This window comes from Prenolepis imparis, unplaced genomic scaffold (assembly GCF_030444845.1).
Source record: "Prenolepis imparis isolate NDT839.2.m4 unplaced genomic scaffold, iyPreImpa1.0 SCAF_5, whole genome shotgun sequence".
In the NCBI taxonomy this organism is placed as follows: domain Eukaryota; kingdom Metazoa; phylum Arthropoda; class Insecta; order Hymenoptera; family Formicidae; genus Prenolepis; species Prenolepis imparis.
The window spans coordinates 19,672,060-19,692,874 of record NW_028141163.1 but is presented as its reverse complement, the minus strand read 5'-3'; the positions used below and the strand labels follow the sequence as shown (position 1 = coordinate 19,692,874).

General features: G+C 31.0%; 2 protein-coding genes and 1 pseudogene across 2 annotated transcripts; 2 read left to right on the top strand and 1 right to left on the bottom strand.

Moving 5' to 3' along the window:
- Positions 1–2,419: 2,419 nt before the first annotated feature.
- On the bottom strand, positions 2,420–9,976 carry LOC145936509 (uncharacterized; annotated as a pseudogene).
- Positions 9,977–10,034: 58 nt separating this feature from the next.
- LOC145936719 (THAP domain-containing protein 2-like) lies at positions 10,035–13,135 on the top strand. Its single transcript, XM_083039182.1, has 5 exons — positions 10,035–10,251; positions 10,620–10,724; positions 10,841–10,885; positions 11,903–12,026; positions 12,790–13,135. The coding sequence occupies exons 1-4, from the start codon at positions 10,099–10,101 to the stop codon at positions 11,912–11,914; spliced, it is 315 nt and encodes a 104-aa protein (XP_082895308.1). The 5' UTR covers positions 10,035–10,098; the 3' UTR covers positions 11,915–12,026; positions 12,790–13,135.
- A 1,684-nt stretch (positions 13,136–14,819) lies between these two features.
- On the top strand, positions 14,820–19,032 carry LOC145936273 (uncharacterized). Its single transcript, XM_083038320.1, has 12 exons — positions 14,820–14,863; positions 14,954–15,140; positions 15,642–15,818; positions 16,068–16,157; positions 16,528–16,566; positions 16,782–16,874; positions 16,987–17,112; positions 17,344–17,436; positions 17,515–17,768; positions 17,864–18,014; positions 18,092–18,257; positions 18,339–19,032. Exons 2-11 carry the CDS (start codon positions 14,954–14,956, stop codon positions 18,211–18,213), a joined length of 1,332 nt encoding a protein of 443 aa, XP_082894446.1. The 5' UTR covers positions 14,820–14,863; the 3' UTR covers positions 18,214–18,257; positions 18,339–19,032.
- Positions 19,033–20,815: the final 1,783 nt, after the last annotated feature.

Sequence of the window (20,815 nt, the reverse complement as noted above, 5' to 3'; positions counted from 1 at the left end):
ACGCGATATTTAGAACTAATCGTATCAGATAACACAATACGTGTTGCAAAATATATAAATCTTACAGATCACAAAATATATAAATCTCGCAAAACCGAACGTTACTCGTACAGATCGTCGCGCTGACTGAATCGTCGAGATATCAAGATTACCAAGTATAGCGCTGTTGCGCTTTTCTTTTGTTTCACCTACATACAAATACAACGCTCATATCTATAGCTTATCAAAAACTGAATACGTTGCTTTAAAATCTATAGTTTTTTAAATCCTTGTACTTCAAATAAATTTAATATATATATATATATATTTAAAAAATTAACAAATCTGTTTATTGTAAATGTAAAATAGTTCTTATACATATATGTAAGTTAAATTACTAATCTTAAAATATTTAAAGAATAAATTGGACTGCATAATATATAATAATTAAAAATTTTATTAAAAACAAATTCAATAAATATGTACATATTAGGTCAGGTTAATTAATTTATTTATTAACGTCATGAAATTCTGTTTTCCGAATTACGGAAACGCTACACATGAAACCTCGTGCCTGCCGCCGCATGAGTCCACGAGACTCGCGCATCGTTGGTGAGACAAAGCCAGAGCAATGGATTGTTGGTCCTTGTCTGACTCATTTGTTGGGTTCTCAACTCGGTTCTTATCCAAGTAGTTCGGATATGAACCATATCACGGATTCGAACCATATTCTATATTTTTTACCGAGCGTTACGACGTAGTTCATGTCCACTTTGTCAGGGGGCGCATCAGTACACGCGTCCGCTAAATCGCGGTGGCCGCTCTCAGGTTTCTCTCTGCTTACATATTAATTAATTCCACTAGAATCTGGGGTCCACCTTTCGCAGCCAATCACCGCCATCTAGTTTAATTGGCAATTACCATCTTAACACTAGCGATGCGACCAACCAAGCGTCGTCTAGGGACCCCAGAACGCGCGCTTAACCATCTAGGACTAAATAGAATGCTTCATTATAAAATTATACTTAATCACAAATCCTAACAATTAATAATGTAAGTTATTATTAAAATATGTATACCTATATCTAATACTAATATTAAGATGAGCTTATGATTAACATTTAAACGCAACCATAATCAGTAACTTTAAGCAATGCGATGTAATGCAATGCGTCGTTAAGATAGCTTATCATATTTATAGAATCCTGAGTACGCTAAATTCTCGTACGATAATTAAATTTAAGATATATTATATATGTTGATCCCTTTTGTCGAAATTCTTATTATTAACTATTCGAATAACCCATGTAATAAAATGATTCTGCAAGATATAACGCACTTTCCCAGTGAAAACAATCTAGTCAAAATAATGTCAAAATGTCATCAAATTGATGAAGAGTATGATGTCAAAAAGACACATCAAAATGATGGCAAAAAGAGTACAATTTGACTGCAAAACGTCCCATACTTTGACGATGATCCTGATGTCATTTTGATGTTAGTTTGACGTCAGTTTGATGTCAAAGTAATTATCTCTACAGGAATAAAATGCAAGGATTATAAAGGCCCTTGCACAATACCAGGCAACAAACAATAAGAACAGGGAATAGAAAATATCCACCAATAGCAGAATAATATATGTAAATCTATTCTCTTTTTTTATTGGTAGATATTTTCTATTCCTTTTGTTCCTATATTATTGCCTGTTGCCTGAAAATTGTGCAAAAGCCTTAAAATTAATTAAATTACATTGAAATGAAACATTTATTGCTGTTTATAAATATCATAAAATTTCCAGATTGGCACAATTATATAGTTATGTAACTAAAATTTATAAAGTTTCTAAAGTACTAAAGTTATAAAAGTCTCATTATGAAAGCTACATCTAAAACAAATATTGAAAGACAATTCATATTCCTGCTAAAAGTTTAAGAGCATAGAAAAAATAAAAAGAACTAAACTCTATACAATTTAATGGTAAAATAAACAAATTAATTTAATTAACAAATAAATTTCGTAAGTTTTTCATAACATAAGCAAATTAAACTAAAAACATAAATAAAACATATTTGGTATTGCTTAGTGAGATACTAAGAATACTTATGAATTTTTGTATGTTTTGTATATTTTGAATAGTTATATATCTACTTAGAAATATACAATACGAGGGGGGTTCAAGTCAAACCGGGACTATTTTCTATTAAGAATAACAGAAAAAAGTCCTGGTTTGACTTGAACCCCCCTTGTATATTATATAGTCATGTAACAAAAATTCATAAGTCTTGTGACAAAAAAATATTGCACGTTAACAAATCATCAGAGACCTCACTAATGCTGCTTAGCTCTGTCAGAAATAATTAAAAGTATACAAACAAAGTTAACATCAATAATAACTTATAACTTTCTAATCAAATACAAGTAATGAAAAAAAAAATGTATTTTAGGTATCAGAATTATTCGACTCAACTTTTCTTCCATTGGCAGTTTGAAACCAACGTTTCATCTTAGCTTCAGCGTCAGTAAGAAAGCTATCAGGAAATCGTAGTTTCACTACACCTGCACAAAGATGATTGCAATAAAATATTATTAATAGAAGAAATACACTGATATATATTTCATATGGATACTAAAATAATATAATAACTTAATGCAAGTAAAATGAAAATTATAAAATGTGATAAATTTAAAAAAGTTGTAATATAAATTGTGCACTTACCAAATACAACTTCACATAGTTTTGTGTCAGAAAACTTTATCTTATCGCCTTCTGATCCGGTCCAACTTATCAGCTTAGCAAGATCATTTGAAATAAATTTAGACAAAATGTTCCCTGTGACACTGCGTTCTGAGGGGATAGATAATGCACCAAAAGCACTGGTACATTTAGAAAAAAGCTGATCTCGCTGTTAGGGCACAAAAAGTGATTATCATGATTGCTTAGTAAATTTGTAATATGCATTATACATATTAATTAGCATCACATAGAACATACCATAACTTCATAATTAATACGATTAGCTGCTAAAAACGTTTCCATCTTTTGAAAGTCCTTCGTTGTCTTCAGTGGAATAGATGGAATATTATTAGAAGGTATCATGGATTTAGCATGATCTGGATTGACAGACCGAATAATGATTGCTTGATTAATAACCACTGAATCCAACTTTTTGCTAATTTCCAAAAGTACTGTGTTGCTCAGCTTAATTTCGTTGTGACAATCTTTGCATTTAAAATTATCTAATAAAAGAAAAACATATTTACTAAGAACCTGCTAAGAAAAAAAGCCATAACTATACTTGAACCATAAACACAGGTAAATACCTTTATTTTTAAAGTTAAATAAATAACGAGGCTCCTCTTGTAACTTTGTTTCTTCATCTTTGTTAAAAATTGAATGAGTTTTATTTTGATCAATCTCCGAATTCGATGATAAAGAGAGTCTTCCTCCAAAGCTTGCACTAGAAGTGATGGTCTGTATTGAACATGATGGGTTTTGAGAGGAACATGAAGATTCCTTATCAGAAGTGTTTATCTGAGGATGGAAATGAAAATTAAGTATTTATGAATATCATCATTTGATATAAAATCAGGTGCAGACATTAACGAATTAAGAAAAGAAGTGTTAAGTACCTCAGAGATTTTCTTGCTTGTAATTTTATCCTTAATGGAAGAAAAAATTGAAGAAGCTTTACTCGAAAATGTTACATAGTTTTTGCTTGGCACTGACACAGACTTTTTCCGCCCAGTATAATCCATTTTTCGCCGTTTTTCGTTCTTTTTGCAGATAATACTTGGAGATTGGTCACTGCAAATCTTTTGCAGTTGCTTTTGTTTTCGTTCACCTTGGCTGGGATTATCTTGGAACTTCTTAAGGAAAATTCTTTTAAACTCAAAATTTTCCTCGACAGGTTGCTTTCTGAAGATTGTCTCACTCTCTTTATCTTGTATTTGATGCATATTTTTTTTTAACTGCATTCAAAACGTCGGAGTTCACCTAAGGCAAAATCTTGAAGTCGCTCTCATCATCACTATCGCTAAGTTTTCTAACTTTGCCTTTACGAGGACCTTTTTCTTTTCGAGGTGGCATATTGTTCTCCTTATCTTCACTGTCTTCATTAGATGAGTCTACGTATCGCCTTGGTGGCTTCCTTTTTCGTGGAGCATCATTTGCCTCTGTTTCAAGTGATGTTTCATCCTCAGCTCTTTTCAAACCTTTAACTGCATCATCATACTCACCTGCAGTAACAAATGTAAGAGTAATAACAGTTTCAACAGATTTTCAACTATATAGCGCTATTAAAGAACAGTTATTTAATGTAATAGTAATGTTAAAAAATTCGATTAGAACTTAAAGCATCAGCTTAAACTTGCAATTATCACAGGAAAGAAACACAATAAATAAACATTTTATATTTACTAGATACAACTTAATTTAATGAAGAATAGATGAAAAGAAATTGACATATCATATTTAACAAACTTACGGTATAAGTGAAGAATTGATCCTTTATGAAGAGGCCAATGAATGTTAGGTACAATACAATTTTTTACAGCTCTCTTTAAGTGTACAGATCTTGATCCTTTTTCAGGCCAATTTTTTGGAGGCCAGAACATATCAGTAATCTTATCGTCAGGCTTGTTAATCCATGTAACAGGAATTACTGCGATTGTTTCTCCTTCTTCTTGTTCCTCTCCTATGAAGGCCACCATGGCATACTGGAAAAAACAATAACACACATTATAAACACATTATAAAATAAAAAAATACAATTAACTTAAAATCATATATACTCAAAACAGTGCACAAATGTCAAAGTACTATATATAATGCTCAACAAAGAAATGATATATTACACAAGAACGATATAAATGCATAAATATAAAACATAAATATAAATATAAATATTTAATATTTTAAAGAAATATTTGAATAACATTCTTGAATGCTTGATATAATTAAGATACTTTAATAAAGTGAAGAAAGAGAAGTCATACATTTTCATGCAAGACAATCAAACAAATTACACAAACAATGTTGACAATAAATTTAAAAAAAAATATAAATACTTATTCATAAATAGATATATACATTATATATACAGGGTGTCCGGTAATAGTCGCATCAACCGTCGTGTGCAGGTAGAGCTAGTTAAACCGAGTAGAAAAGTCCTCTACCATTTTGCGATATTCTCAATAATAAGAGAGATATTAATTAATAAAGATCGGCCAATTCGCGTGACGACGGCGAGAAGAGACAGCCCAGTTTTATGTCGTTACTAAGCATGCGGCGAAAAGAAACAGTATAATGTTACACGGTTGCTAAGCGCGCGATGAAGCGGGGAGGAGCGCTTTACAAAAGACAGTAACTCCATACGAGTAGCGCTAACTTTGGACCCCCGAGTGGGCTGTCTCTTCTCGCCGCACGCTTATTATCGCGCGAATTGGCTGATTTTCTTTAATTTATTTCTCTCTTATTATTGAGAATATCGCAAAATGGTAGAGGACTTTTCTACTCGGTTTAACTAGCTCTACCTGCACACGACGGTTGATGCGACTATTACCGGACACCCTGTATATATATATATATATATATTGCTATAAACTTCAAACACACATAAAACATTAATATATAGTAAATTTCAAATAGAAATGTTACTTTATCTCAACAAGAATTGATTATTTATAATTTTACTTTATCTCAACAAGAATTGATTATTTTTCAGAGAAATCTTAATCACAAATCACAAGTAAAAATAGAAATGTAAACCATATCATAAAAAATAAACTAGATTAATATCTATGTCGACTATGTGAGACAGTAGTAGAAAACAACAATAACCATGTAGCATATAACAGGTACATAAACAGACAATAATCGCACAACAGAACAAACCTTACCCTTATCAGTAGTCATAATATACCACAAGAGCTGTGCGCAAGAGGAATACATAGATATGACCTTATATTTTCAGGAATAAGAATACATTTCATAATTGTATGATTCATCTCCCAGGATCTAACTGTTTCATCCAGTTGGGAAACAAGAACGATGCCAATCAAGGATGAGTCCATTGGATATTGATAATAATTATTTTGTGTCTGAAATTTCTGTCCACGTAGGATCACTACATTGTCTTCAGAATAAACAATATTTTCACAATAAAACCACTGATCCGTCCTCAGTTTTAAAACAATGATCAGGAGCAACGCATCTCAATATAAATTTATTGCTTGTAAGCATTTTATAGTGTTCCCCTTGAACAGTTTCATTGGGATCAATATGATTTCCTTTCAACTGTATACCCTCAAATAATATTCTTCGGCTTTGACAAGTGTCCATTGGTTTCAGCATCTCTTCTTGGTAATTGTTGCAAAGGGTGATATCCTGATCGTAATGATTGCTTGATTGTCTTCAAATAATTTTCATATGGAAACGCACTAAATAAGTCCAAGAATCCATGTTCATCGCATTCATCAGCTAGATGAATAAGTCCATGCACATTAAACACAATAAAATCACGGCTGAAGACATGGCTACTAGATTGTACAAATAAATTCAAAAATTCTCTAGCAGCATTTCTCATTGCATTATTCTGCGCGAGTGAAGGAGAAGCTAAAATATAAATGCTACAATGGAAGAGTAAGAAAGTGTAATATATTCTGTTAGGAGTATGATCCTTTATTATTTTAATACCATCATATAGTAAAAATCTTCTAAGCTCTGTACCCTTAAGATGAGCAACCTTCTTAAATCGATAAGGCTTTCGGTTGAATTCTCTGGGAATAAACTGTCTAATCCATGCTGAAGTATTTTTAAAAGCTTCTATGTTTTCATCTATTAATTTGCCTCGGTTTCTTGTTTCTAATAATCGCATTAAAAATCTCTTCATCACACCAAGGCACACAAGATGAAGATATTCAAGCCTAAATTGGGAGACCATTTTAATATTGAGTCGCTCTTCTAATGGTGATAATCCTTGATGGTGCTCAGGATTTCTTCTGTCAATAAATGATTGGTCTGTGCGTTTCTGTCCATTATTCAAATAAACCATCCTGTTATGGTACCATTCACCTTCAACCTCATATTTTTCACAAGAAAATAATCCATTATTTCCAATGGTGCATTTCACGAAAGATCTCGCTGGAGCATCACAAATGAAGTTATGTATAGACACATCATAAATATGATCATTAAATTCAAAACCATTTGTGGAAAGTTCCTCCATCTCTTTAATAAATTCTTCTAAAAATTGTTCTAGTGTTGAGGGCTTTGACTCTGTACCAAAATAAACACTAATAATAAAAGGCTCACAAGTCTTGTCAGCCAAGGATTATGATATGGTTTACATCCTAAAATGGGCCAAAAATGTAACTTTCCACTTCTATCCAAAGGCAATCCATCTATGCTGATATTCAATCGTATTTGTTCATGAGTATCTAAATATTCTTGTGTCAAAAAGGAATCAAGATTTTTTTTTATTCCCTTGTACCACACATGCCCGTTATCAACCTCAGACACTGTCGTGGTCTTAGGTGTATTCAGTAAGGTTACATATGTCTTTGGAAATTCTGGATGCACTTTGCATAAAAGACTCAACAAACTGTTCACTTTTTGAAACACCACAAGAAGCCCATTCTGTCAGAGCCATACGTAAGTAGACATCTTCATCAAACTCACTCTCAGTGATATCCTCCATGGAATCCTGTGTATTTTCTGTTGACCAATCTGCATTATTCTCATCACTTGAAATGTCGTCCTCAGATTGACTGTCATCTTCTATCTGCTCTTGTTCAAATTGTTCTTGTCTTTGCATATCAATATCCGCATCCGCAACATTTGATTCTTCCAAACTTAAAACCTCTTCTTCGTGTACACTTGAATGATGAGATGCGTCGGATGATTCACTTGATTCATCATATTCTATTTGATGCAATTGCAATCTCAATCTGCGTTTATATTCCGCCTCAGCTCGCCTTCTCAGAATCCGCTCATGACGATTCTACATATAGAATCAAAATGCATTGTCATATTATAGAAATAGAGGCTACATATAATCTGCAATTTACAATATTCAGATATTCTGTGTATGAATTTCAGTACTTTCAATAAATGACTTTAATACTACAAATACAGTGCACAATAATACAAACTATCTTTACAACAATCTTACTCTCTATCAATAAACATTTTATAACTTAATTACACATCTATATGAATTCAAAGACTATAGCAAAACTGTTCGCATAAATATTTTTTTCCCCTCTCTCTAAGTGTCCGAATATATACATACTAATTTCCTAACATATTGCAATTATAATCATCCAATGTAGGGCATGTTCCGATATACATTGTTAGTATTGAAATCTATAGTTTACATTACGTACATTATATATTTTCAATACTGGTAATGTATATCAGAACCTGCACATTGCTATATTGAATGATTATAATTGTAATATATGTTAGGTATTGTGTGCCTCGAGCAAGGCACTGGGGTTGCGCCGAATTAAGGATGAGGATCCTCGGGTCGTGCAGGACTTCGTAGGAAGTTAGGAGTGTTGTACTCTTTTCTTTCTCTTAAAATACACTTTTATTTATGATTAAATTTGGTTTCACTTTATTTCTCGTTATTTCTTTAATTAAATATTCGCGTAACATTCGAGGTTTGGCTAGCGAGCGTTTATTAGTAATTCTTCTTAATGATTCAGATTTTTATTAGTGAGTCTCGTCCTGATGTTCCGGATTCTTATTAGCGACTCCGTCTTGATGTTTAGGAGTTTTATTCGAGACTGCCTTCGCGGGCGGGCTCTCCGTCTTATATCTTCTTTTGTTCTTTGATTTTCAACGGGCGAGGCCCTTGGAAACAAGTCCCCGATTGGTTAATAATATTCACGCGTTTTTGGTCTAAATGCAAGCGAAGCAGGTCGAAGTCCCTGGCCTTCGCTTGCAGCTCGCGATTTCCGTGCTTCGTGCGTGTTTCGCTGCGTTAGCGTTTTCGTTCGACGAGCGCTTGGCTAGAGCGCTCGTTTATAAGTAAAAATGTTTTATAATATTCTTATTCCTAATAATTACTGGTTATAGTTCGGGCTATAACATAGGAAATTCAGATTATTTGTTTTAAATGATATATTTAAATATTTATCATGTTCATCTCATGTCATGTTTCATTCTTTGCTACAATGTTTTCTTATTTTATTATTACGTTATTATAAGTGCTTAAAACTTATACGATATATATGATGTTTACTTACGGACACTTAAAGAAATATGAGAAAAACCTCCTCTGGACATTATTTTTTATATATATACAAATTAGGCACAAGCATTGGACATTGCGACAGAGCCTCATGCTATATAGCTGCATTCCGACATTCACGGCCTGAACTGCCAGTAGTATCACAAATTTATTATTATATATAATATATATTATTATAGATTGAATAGAGCGAATGTGTGTGTGTATGAAAACAGCAATATATAACATCATCACTATCCATGAGAAGAACATCTTACCTTAACCTCAATCACAACAGACGTATGCTGTACGAAATAGAAATATTAATGATACAAAGAGTATAAGACTGTATGAGTGTACTGAAAAGAAAAAGTGAACTGAGTGCCTAAATAATCACAATTGGACTAAACTAGAGACCCTTTAATAAGAGTCTGGCCATCATCACGTATTTCGATATTTCGATTTCAAGCATTATGATTGGTCCGCCATTTTTTCTCTAATGACGTTGTAATATCACGTGATATCATCTAACCTCAGTCTGCATCGTCCGTCCGCATCAACGATTGAATCAGTGTCATCAGTAATTGAAAAAAAAATTGAAAAAATAAGAACACATTCTCGAGAATCATATATACATTATCTATTAGAGGATTTTTATATTCAGATTATTAGGTAAGTATTTTTAATTTTACACTATTGTAAAATATCTGTATAAAACAATATAATCTTACTTTTAAGATATAAATTAAACTTACTGTCATCAGTAATCAAAACTTCAAAATTAATTTTAAATTCATCCAGTATGTATTACATGTAATAATAAATGTTATTTTTTCTGATTTATCTATAAATCATTTATATAGTTATTGAATATTTCAGCAATATGACTGGTTGTGTAGCTCCTGACTGCACAAATTCTGACGAAAAGGGTTTTGTAATGAAAATTTTTCCCCGAGATCCAGTTCGGCGTGCTCAATGGGCAGCAAATGTTAATAGAAAAGAGTGGATACCTACTGAAAGATCATTTCTGTGTGAAGTATGTTCAGAATTATTTATACAATTGTGTATAAGAATCTATTTTTCACTGACATATAAATGACATACCTAGACATTATTAAGAAACTATAGCAGATTATTTATAATAATCAATTATTTATGTCTTTAACTCATGATTTCTATATCTTAAGTTTATCATTTTCTAATTTGTTTTGCACGTGACATGTTTTTAAGTTCACTGTTCTTTTTATTTTATACACTTTCTAATCGCGGTTATCGCAATTGTTAGACACTTTGAACTGACAGGTCATGTTCCTAAACACAATCTACCTCATGAAGCATGTTCGATGTTTTCATCGTGACTTGTTTAAAATGAAATATTTAAGATTTTACTATTTATTATTTCAGGTACATTTCTCACATGATATGTGGGAAAATAACCGAGTTGACGAAAAAAGAAAGCTTAAGATAAATGCTGTGGCAACGATATTCGGAAGTGAAGCCAAAAAGATCGTAAGTTCTAAAAATCAAAATCATATAAGAGGCAGATGCAAATTTATGGAAAAACATTATATGTTTATTTAAAAATTGTAAATTAGTAATGGTAAATCTTAAATATTTGATTTCAGAAAAGTTACCGTGAAAACATGAGACATGCTTCACTGAATGATGAGGTAGGTTGTGTTTACGAACATAATGTATCAGTACAAAGTATTCAAAATGAAGAAGAAAATAACGATTGCGAGAATGAAGTGCAACTAGAAAGTGCCAAAAGTAAAAAAGAAAATAGTGAATTTAAAAACATGTCGTGTACAATAAAAAAACAGAAACAAATTATATGTGAACAATCACGTATAATTAAAAATCAGAATGTCAGACTAAGAAAATTTAAAAAATGCATGCTTACTGCACGACATGACTTAAAATTGAGAAAGAAACAAAAAAATCAATCTAATTATGCAGCTCTGTTAAGTAAGCTACAAGAAATCTTCACTGACGATCAAATTGCAGTTTTAAAGAACAATAAAAGAGTACAGAAATGGAGCAACAAATCGATTATGAAAGCACTTCAATTAAGGTTTTCTTGTGGCATCACCGGTTACGAAGAACTTCGTCGTCAGAAATTTCCTTTGCCAGGACTTCGAACGTTACGAAGAAAAATAGAAAATTTTAAATTTGAAAGCGGAATTTCGGACGATATTTTCAATTTTTTAAAATTGAAGGTGTCGAATTGGAACGAAATTGATAAAGAATGTTGTTTAGTATATGATGAAATCAGCATTTCATCAGGGAAATTTTTTGATAATTCTTCTCAAAGTTACATTGGTGATGTAACCCATACAGCAAATGAAACTAAAAGATAACTAGAGGATGTCTTTTTCAAGTTATCTTTTCGACAAAGCGAGAAGATGTCTAAAAGACATCTTTTGGTCTTATCGAAAAAGACATCGTAAAAAAGATATCTATAAGACATCTTTTATACCTATCGAAAAAGACATCATTAAAAAGATATCTATAAGACTTTTTTTAATGCTCTCTTTTTTGGTAAAATGAAAAAAAAAAAAAATATCTTTCCGACCAATCAAAAACAGCTATACTATATAGTTTATATTATAATTTAACATTATTAAACTCCAATACTCAATATATCGATCAAAAAGTAAAAACTGTTTTATCATGCGTGCTGCAAGTTCAACTCGTAGCCCCCTCAAGATGCGAACTGCGACTGGTCTTGATCTCTTTTGTTCCCGACCATCACGGAGAGAAGAGCAGGTGCGAAGAGCGATCCCGCATATTCTTCATATTCTAAATAAGGTAATTCTTATTTCTTTTAATATATAATTATAAGAAATCTTTAAATAAATTATTAGAAAAAATAATTATACTTATACATATATATATATATTTGTTTTTTTGCTAATAACAACTGATTTTTTGTAAATTATATATATTGAAGCAGAGGTTATGCTCGCGAAACGCCAGAACCTTTATTAAATATTAGATCTTTTGTTAATTATTAGAACATTGCCAAAGAAATAAAAACTATTAATCTTTTAATTAATACTATATTTTAAGAAATTATATACATTTATATAATTCATCGGCACAAAAGAGTAAAACAAAAGAATACAGGTACTTTTCCGTTTTACATGCCGAACAGAGGACCGTCGTGCACTGTTGCCAGTTTCGAAACGCGCAACACGCCAACCGCTTGGCTACCGCTTTGCTTCTTGCCGCGCGATAAGCGTTTCCGCGTCCTATGTGAATAAGAAGCCCTACGACTTGGCGTGTTGCGCGTCCCCAAACTGGCAACAGTTCCGTCGTGGCACAAAAAAAAATACTTGTTTTTCGCAAAGATTTATAAATGATTGTAATAAATATAATTTATTTCAGTTTAAATGGTTGTTTCCAGTGTGTTAATTAATTTATTGCAAAATTCTTTTTCTTTTTATAATCAGTTATATATATATATATATATATATATGTATATATAACCAAATGAAAAGTATATATTTTATTAAAGTAGATTTAAACAGGATATTATGTTTTAATATTAATTTGTTTTTATAATATATAGGTTCAACAAATAGCACTAAAATGCGACAAATGAAAAGATTTCGTGAATTATCGCGGCGACAAAAAAATCGTCGATTAAAGCAGATGCAAAATTCTAACAATTTCGTTCCACAAATTGTTAATAATTTAAATCAGAAAGCAAGCAATCCTTTATTTGATAGAAAAATCTGTCATCATGTGCCTCAATTTGTTCTTGATAATAACATTTGTGATAATTTTTCTGAAAATATGGTTACCAATGCAGCAATCAATCGGTCTAATGTAGTAGATGATTTTACATTTTCTATTTCTTCTGAAAGAGAACATCTGTTATCTAATAAGCAACTTTCACTTGGTAAAAAATTAATTCTTTGGACTGATAAACATAAAATTGAACAAAAAAGTTTAACTTCTTTACTTGGCATATTAAGAAGCGAAGGTCATAATCTCCTTCCTAAGGACGGTAGAACATTAATGCGTACTCCATGTTCTACAATACTTTATAACCGATCGGGTGGACATTACTATCACTATGGTTTGCAAAATGGAATAATTGATCAATTAAAACAATTAAATATATTAATTTCGAATAATATTATTTACATTAATGTAAATATCGATGGTCTTCCTATTTCCAAAAGTTCTAAAAGTCAATTATGGCCTATCTTAGCTCAAATCGTTTGTGAAGATTCTGTACCTTTTATTGTGGGCGCATACCATGGATATAGTAAGCCAACTTTATGTAATAGTTTTTTACAACATTTTGTCGAAGCAATTAGAGTTCAAGCAATTAAATACAGTTGGTTTTTCATATGAAAATCATATGTATTATGTTAAAATTAGAGCAATTATATGTGATAGTCCAGCGCGATCATTTGTAACTTCTACAAAAGGTCATAATGGTTATTTTGGATGCAGTAAATGTACTGTAGAAGGAGATTATGAAAATCGTCGAATGCTTTTTCTTGATGAAAATTGTCCTTTACGAACAGATGAATCGTTTAAGTTACGAAAAAATCCAGAACATCATACTGGAACATCTCTTTTTGAAAAAATTCCATTACCAATGGTTACGACTTTTCCGCTTGATTACATGCATTTGATATGCCTTGGTCAAATGAAAAAATTGCTGAGTTTATGGTTAAGAGGATCTACTCAAATTAAGTGTCGATTATCCGGCGAACAAATAAAAAATTTAACTCTGGATATGCTTACTTAAAAAAAATATGTTTGTTCTGAATTTGTCAGGATTCCAACTAATGTTGAAGAATTGGATAGGTGGAAAGCCACTGAATTTCGAGTTTTTTTATTATATCTTGGTCCTATTTTGTTATATAAATATTTCCCCTACAATTATTTAAAACATTTCACTGCATTTCATTGTGCAATTCGAATATTATGTGATCCTCAAGATTATTTAAAAAATAATCGGTATGCAAAAGAACTTTTACTTTACTTTGTTCAATATTATAAGATTTTATATGGTAAAGATAATATGATTTATACAGTTCATAATTTAATACATTTAAGTGATGATGCAAATCAATTTGGACCGCTGGATAGTTTCAGCACTTTTCCTTTCGAAAATCATTTGCACAGTTTAAAAAAATTGTTGAGAAAGTTTGAAAAGCCTTTGCCACAAATTCATCGTAGAATAATTGAGAAGAATACAGCAAATAAATATAAGCAAAGTAAGAATATAATAAATTATCCAATATTAATTTCGCAAAAAAAAAATGACATTCCATTTGGATGCTCTCATTCTTATGAATCGTTGAAATTTCGCGATTTTAAATTATCCTGTTCTTCACAAAGAGATTGTTATTGTTATTTAAAAAATAATAAAATTTCGATGATAAATTATATAGGATTACAAAATGGGAATCCTGTCATAATTGGTCAAGAATTTAAAAATTATTCATCTCTTCAATTTTATCCATGTAATTCCCAATACATGAATGTTTTTGTAGTCAGTAACGATTTAACTGAACTAAAATGTTTTTCTGTGAACGAAATTGTAAGAAAAGCTGTACTGCTTCCATATGAAAGGGACCAATTTTGTGTCTTTCCACTTCTTCATTCAAACTTAATATCAGGTATATAAATTGATGACGGCACAAAATTAGTTCTTAATTTTTTATACTTTTAATATAATTTTATATTGTTTTCTCCCTTTTTTTATATAGATGATGTTTTACGTTGCGATTGGTCATAAGTGGTGTTCAGTTGTACCACAATCATGGATTAATATTGATGAAAAATTATGCGCATGGCCATCACATGGTGTTAATACGTCAAAAGCAATTAAAAAAGCATTATTTCCACAATCGTCATGGGAGAACGTTTCATATAATTATCTCTTGGGACCATTTAGTATGAATAACAATATAAAAAATAATTTTTTAATATATTGAATCAGGCAAAGGATGGGCTAATGAGAGCCTCAGGAGCGGAAATAAGGCGCAATACTCTTGTTTGTTTAAAATGTTTTATTCTAATATGAACGTTTCGGCCCTTCCTTCGGACCATCCTTAGCAAATTAGGTAATAAAAATTTTATTGCATTTTCTTAACATCTGTCGACATCTTCAATTAGCTCTCTATTAATTTGTTTAAAAGAAGTGTAAAGAATTTCAGATAATCGGAGAAGTTTTATTCTTTCATTTAATTTTGTTAAAGATGGTCCAAAGGAACCGAAACGTGTTCATATTAGACTAAAAGATTTTAAACAAACAAGAGTGTTGCGCCTGATTTTCACGCCTGGTTATCATTAGCTCATTCTTTACCTGATTTTATATATTGTATATCACAGTCTTTTTTGTATTATAATTTTTTAATAATTATTTACTATTAATATTTTTCATCATTTTTGTAGATTCATTTGAAGAGGCGAAAAATAGAGAGAAAGATGCCGAATTTGTGTCATTGGATGATGCAAAAATAAACGCTCTCCAAAATAAAGAAACTATTCTTCCTTTAAAAAGAAAAATAAAATGTAAAGTATATGATAGTTACAATGATACAGAATCGACTGACACAGATTCGATTTCTGGTATGTTTTTTACATTTAAATTAAATAATATTTTTCCTTCTTTCTTAATTTTTTGTTTTTATATTTACATTTTACTCTTAATTTTGTTTTTATATTATGCTTTTAATAATAATAATAATATTTTTGGTAAAAAATTTTTTGGAAAATAATCAAACTGATGTTAATTTTTTAATAATAATAATTATATAGTTTATATAGTTTTATAGATTTTTTAAATGTAATATCTTGTATATTTTTTTATATTTGCAGATGTGAAAACTGTTAAAAAAATTATTTTGACTCCTCCAAGTAATTATGACATTTGTAATAAAAATTCAAATATAGATTTTAGGAAAGAAGGTAATTTTTTATATGATTATAAATAGAATTTTAAAACAAAAAGTTATTTTTTAAATATAATTAAAGCTAGATTATACAGTTTTTATATAGTTGTATAGATTTTTTAAATGTAATATCTTGTATATTTTTTTATATTTGCAGATGTGAAAACTGTTAAAAAAATTATTTTGACTCCTCCAAGTAATTATGACATTTGTAATAAAAATTCAGATATAGATTTTAGGAAAGAAGGTAATTTTTTATATGATTATAAATAGAACTTTAAAACAAAGTTATTTTTTAAATATAATTAAAGCTATATTATACAGTTTTTATATAGTTGTATAGATTTTTTAAATGTAATATCTTGTATATTTTTTTATATTTGCAGATGTGAAAACTGTTAAAAAAAGTATTTCGATTCCTCCAAGTAATTGTGATATTTATAACAAAAATTCAGATATAGATGTTAGGAAAGAAGGTAATTTTTTATATGATTATAAATAGAACTTATTATATTATATGTACACAATACACTAAACATAATATTTACATATTTCATATACAATTATACACACACACGTATACACGTGTATGGATTTTCATTATTAAATTATATTTTTCGTTTTTTTATTCTTTTTTTAGATGCACTTGAACAGATTCAATGTTTGTCATCATCAGATTCTTCTGATGATATGAATGAATCAACAAATATAAATGAACAATTATTGGATTATGGTAATTATTTTTTACAAAGCAATGAATTTTTTGAAGTTAAAAGTTATTTGCTATTAACAATATTTATATTGCTTACAAAAAATTAATTACAATTTATATATTGTTTTAATAGATAATATACAGAAAGATATTCAAAGAGATAAATATTTGGAAAAACATCCAAAGAAGATAAACACATCTATGAGTGCCCCTTTATTTAATGTGAAAGAAAAGCGACCTGTTCCTGTGATAAAACACAGTATGTAATAATGCTATTATAATTTTATATTTTATTTATATTTTTTATATTTTTTCTTTTAAATTCTTTTGTTTTTTAGTTGATTATAATCCCGCACTTAATGTTAAGATCACGAAAGAAATGAAGCATGAATTTTGTAATGGTAATTGGAAAAAATATTTTTTATAGATTATTTGTACAATTTTTACCATCGGTCTACATCTTTAATTTTTGACAATTATTTTTTTCCAGTAAAAAAGAATGATTCTGCATTACAAATAATGCAAAAGTATAAAAATCAAAATGTAGAAACGGATGTTAATGTAAAAGAAACTTCAAACAAAGGTATTTTCTAGTATATTCGTATACTTAACTGTTTTTACATTTCATTTAATTATTTTATATTTTATTTTGGATTTTTAGAAGAAAATGCGCCAGAAGATTTAGTATCAATAAATCGAATACTGGAAACAGTCTTGGTTGTAAATAGAAAATTGGATTCGCTGTCTGCGATGAACCGAAAATTGGATTTAATCTTGGCCTTTAATGATGAGCAAAATCCATTATTAACAAATTGCTCTGAGGAACTGTTACCTGATTTTCCATTAAAGTCTATGGAAGACTTTAAAAAATTTTGTACGGATTTAAATGAGAATGAGGAAGAACGAAAACAATTTGTAAGTTGTTTTAAATTATTTTTATAAAGAGACAAATTAACACCTAAAATGAACATTTTAAGTAATATTTTGTATTTAATTTATACCAAAAAAAGATTCGTAATATGGGTGGAAAATCGGCAGAAAATCATTTGATTAATTCTTTAGTCATAACTCTTACCAATGAACTTGCTACGAATCTAACATGGGAAGGGCAACGCCAGACAGAAGGGATTAAAAATACAGCTTTTGCGAATGTTATCTTAGGTAATTATATAAATTGATAAAATTTCTTTAATATTAAACTAAGTTTTAATATTTTTTTTTATAATAATTCTTTTTAGGCACTATTTCAAACATGTACACTTCATCAAATTATTACAATTTGAAAACTAAATTTTCGGAATGGTTGCGAAGAGCGGGAGACAGACATCGATATCAATTAAAAAAATTTAATCATACGTAATTTGATTTCATGAATGGAGGCTCTTGAAACAAGATATTGCAAAGGTAAAAGTAATGTTGCTTATTTAACATCGCACATCTTGCAGTTATCTTGATCTTGCTAAATTGTCGTTTCTATTTATGTAGGTTGCAAATTGTTCGTTGAATACAACAATGGCAACATTCCATCCCATGAGTGAGTTTAAGTCGTACGGCTGCAGTTGTTTCCGGTACCGCTTCGGTCTCAGGACATCTCAATCATTCAGTTCAAGTTGCACGGCTTCAATTGTTTCCGGTGCCGCTTCGGTCTCAGGACATCTCAATCATCAGTTCACAGTTTGTATTGTATTCTGTATTTTATCCAACCGCACTGTTGCAATTTATTATTTAGTATCAAAACATTTCTTCGTTAAGTTGTTGAACTTTGTTTCGCGAATGCAGCGGTAAGCTCAAAATCTTATTAAGGATGCTCTTGCAATGAGATTATAAAAATGCAAACTTCGATTAATAGCTACTAATTGTAAGTGTAGTTTTTGTAATGCAATAGCAATTGATATATATTTTTTATATTCTTTTTTATATGTTGCACATGCATTTATTAAATAACGAAAGTTAAAGCTAATTAGACACAGAGCCAAGTTATATAGTCTCTATAATAGCAACTGTTTTTTATCTATTTGCACATATACATGTGTATGCATTTCATATATTGTATATACATATATGTACGCGCGCGCGCGCGTGTGTGTATGTGTGTGTACAAAGTGTCCAGTAATAATCACTTTACCTTTTGTATGCAAGTACAGCGGATTAAACCGAGTAGGGAAGTCTTCTATCAGTTTACGATCTTCAAAATAATTAATGAGAAATTAATTAAAAAAAGATCAGCCAATTCACGCGAGCAGAAGCACGCGGCGAGAAGAAACGTCTTATGATAACGTGATAGGTGCACAGCGAAACGGTGGGAGGAACGCTCTACAAAGGTCGATCGCTATGAAAAGTGGCGCGTAACACTAGAACCTCGCGCCTAACTATTTTCTCTCTCTCAGAGAGAAAGAGAGGGGGGAGAGAGAGAGAGAGAGAGAGAGAGAGAGAGTGTGTGTGTGTGTGTGTGTGTGTGAGAGAGAGAGAGAGAGAGAGAGAGACGGGAATAGACAGACAAACAGAAAGGAACAGACAAACGGACATAGAGGAACAGACAGAGAGAGACAGACAGACAAACAGACAGAGACAGGCAGGTAGGCAGACCGACACAGAAAGACAGACGTAGAAACAAACGAACATACAGAGAGGGATTGACAAACAGGGGTGCTTTCGCGAAAGATCAAAATGATCCAGATTAAAATGATCCGTGCATTCCGTGCGTTATAATTGGTCAAATCTGAAATTTCATTGAATAAAATTTCAATGAGATTGACTCTCATTGTAACTTTATTCAATGAAATTTCAGATTTGGCCAATCACAACGCACGGATCATTTTAATCTGGATCATTTTGATCTTTCGCGAAAGCACCCCAGACCAAGACAGAGCGGCACAGAAAGACAGACGAAGAAACAGACAGAAAAGGACTGACAAACAGACAGAGACAGACAGACGATCACCACAGACAGACAGACAAATAGTGAGAGAGGGAGAGAGAGAAAGAGAGAGAGAGAGAGAGAGAATAATTTGATACAAGGCTCCAACATTATACGCCGCTCGTAGCCATCGTCCTTTGTAGAGGGCTCTTCTTACCTTTTTACCGCGCGCCTAGTATCGCGTTACCGTAAGATGTTTCTTCTCACCGCGCACTTCTACTCACGTGGATTGGTCGATCTCTCTTTTTGATCAATTTCTCATTAATTATTGTGAAAATCGCAAAATGGTAAAGGACTTTCTTATTCGATTTGACCCGCTCTACCTGCACACGACAAGTGAGGCGATTATTACCAGACATCCTTTATACCTGTATACTGTGTGTGTGTGTGTGTGTGTGTGTGTGTATTCCGTTCAGCGAGAGCATACCCACCGATCGCACAAAAACTCGTTCGTTTTGCGCAGGTCTCCGCCTAAAAAACTGCACTCTGTACTGCTCGTGCAGCTTATACCGAATAGCGTGTCCTCACTTTGTTTGTCTATGCACATGGGTCTTGTTGTTCTTGTCCGTATTAAAAAAATATAAAAAAGCCTTTAACGAGTCATGAAAATGTGTGACTTATGTCTATAAATCCTAGATCGATGTTTTATTGTTCTGAACAATGGCGTACAACTTATGGTTTTTGGATTAACCAATACTACGTATTTTAATTGGCTTTATATTCGTAGTTATTTAATATCGACGGATGCATGTGCACATTATTTTCAACAATTTCTTTGATAGACGTTTGATCTAACATGAGGCGAGAAGTATAATGTTCTAAATATTAATTTATATAAATTTTGCCTTTGATAGATGTTTGATCTAACATAAAGCGAGAAAAAAAGCATAGCATATTCTCAATATTCCACAACTTCTGCCTTATCTTAATAAGAATTGACAATCTCTTGTCATTGGAATAAAGAGTAACTCTTCTTACTGAAAGTTGCATTCGTAGACATGTTTATTTTTTTGATTTGTCCAAATATTTATCTGTGGATATTTCT

Excerpts from the sequence above, each read along its gene's own strand:
- LOC145936719 (XM_083039182.1), top strand. The coding sequence starts at position 10,099 with ATGACTGGTTGTGTAGCTCCTGACTGCACAAATTCTGACGAAAAGGGT. Across the intron at positions 10,252-10,619 it reads AAAGATCATTTCTGTGTGAA|GTACATTTCTCACATGATAT; the intron begins GTATGTTCAGAA and ends TTATTATTTCAG. Across the intron at positions 10,725-10,840 it reads GAAGTGAAGCCAAAAAGATC|AAAAGTTACCGTGAAAACAT; the intron begins GTAAGTTCTAAA and ends ATTTGATTTCAG.
- LOC145936273 (XM_083038320.1), top strand. The coding sequence starts at position 14,954 with ATGATGTTTTACGTTGCGATTGGTCATAAGTGGTGTTCAGTTGTACCA. Across the intron at positions 17,437-17,514 it reads AAAAGAAACTTCAAACAAAG|AAGAAAATGCGCCAGAAGAT; the intron begins GTATTTTCTAGT and ends TTGGATTTTTAG. Across the intron at positions 17,769-17,863 it reads AGGAAGAACGAAAACAATTT|ATTCGTAATATGGGTGGAAA; the intron begins GTAAGTTGTTTT and ends TACCAAAAAAAG.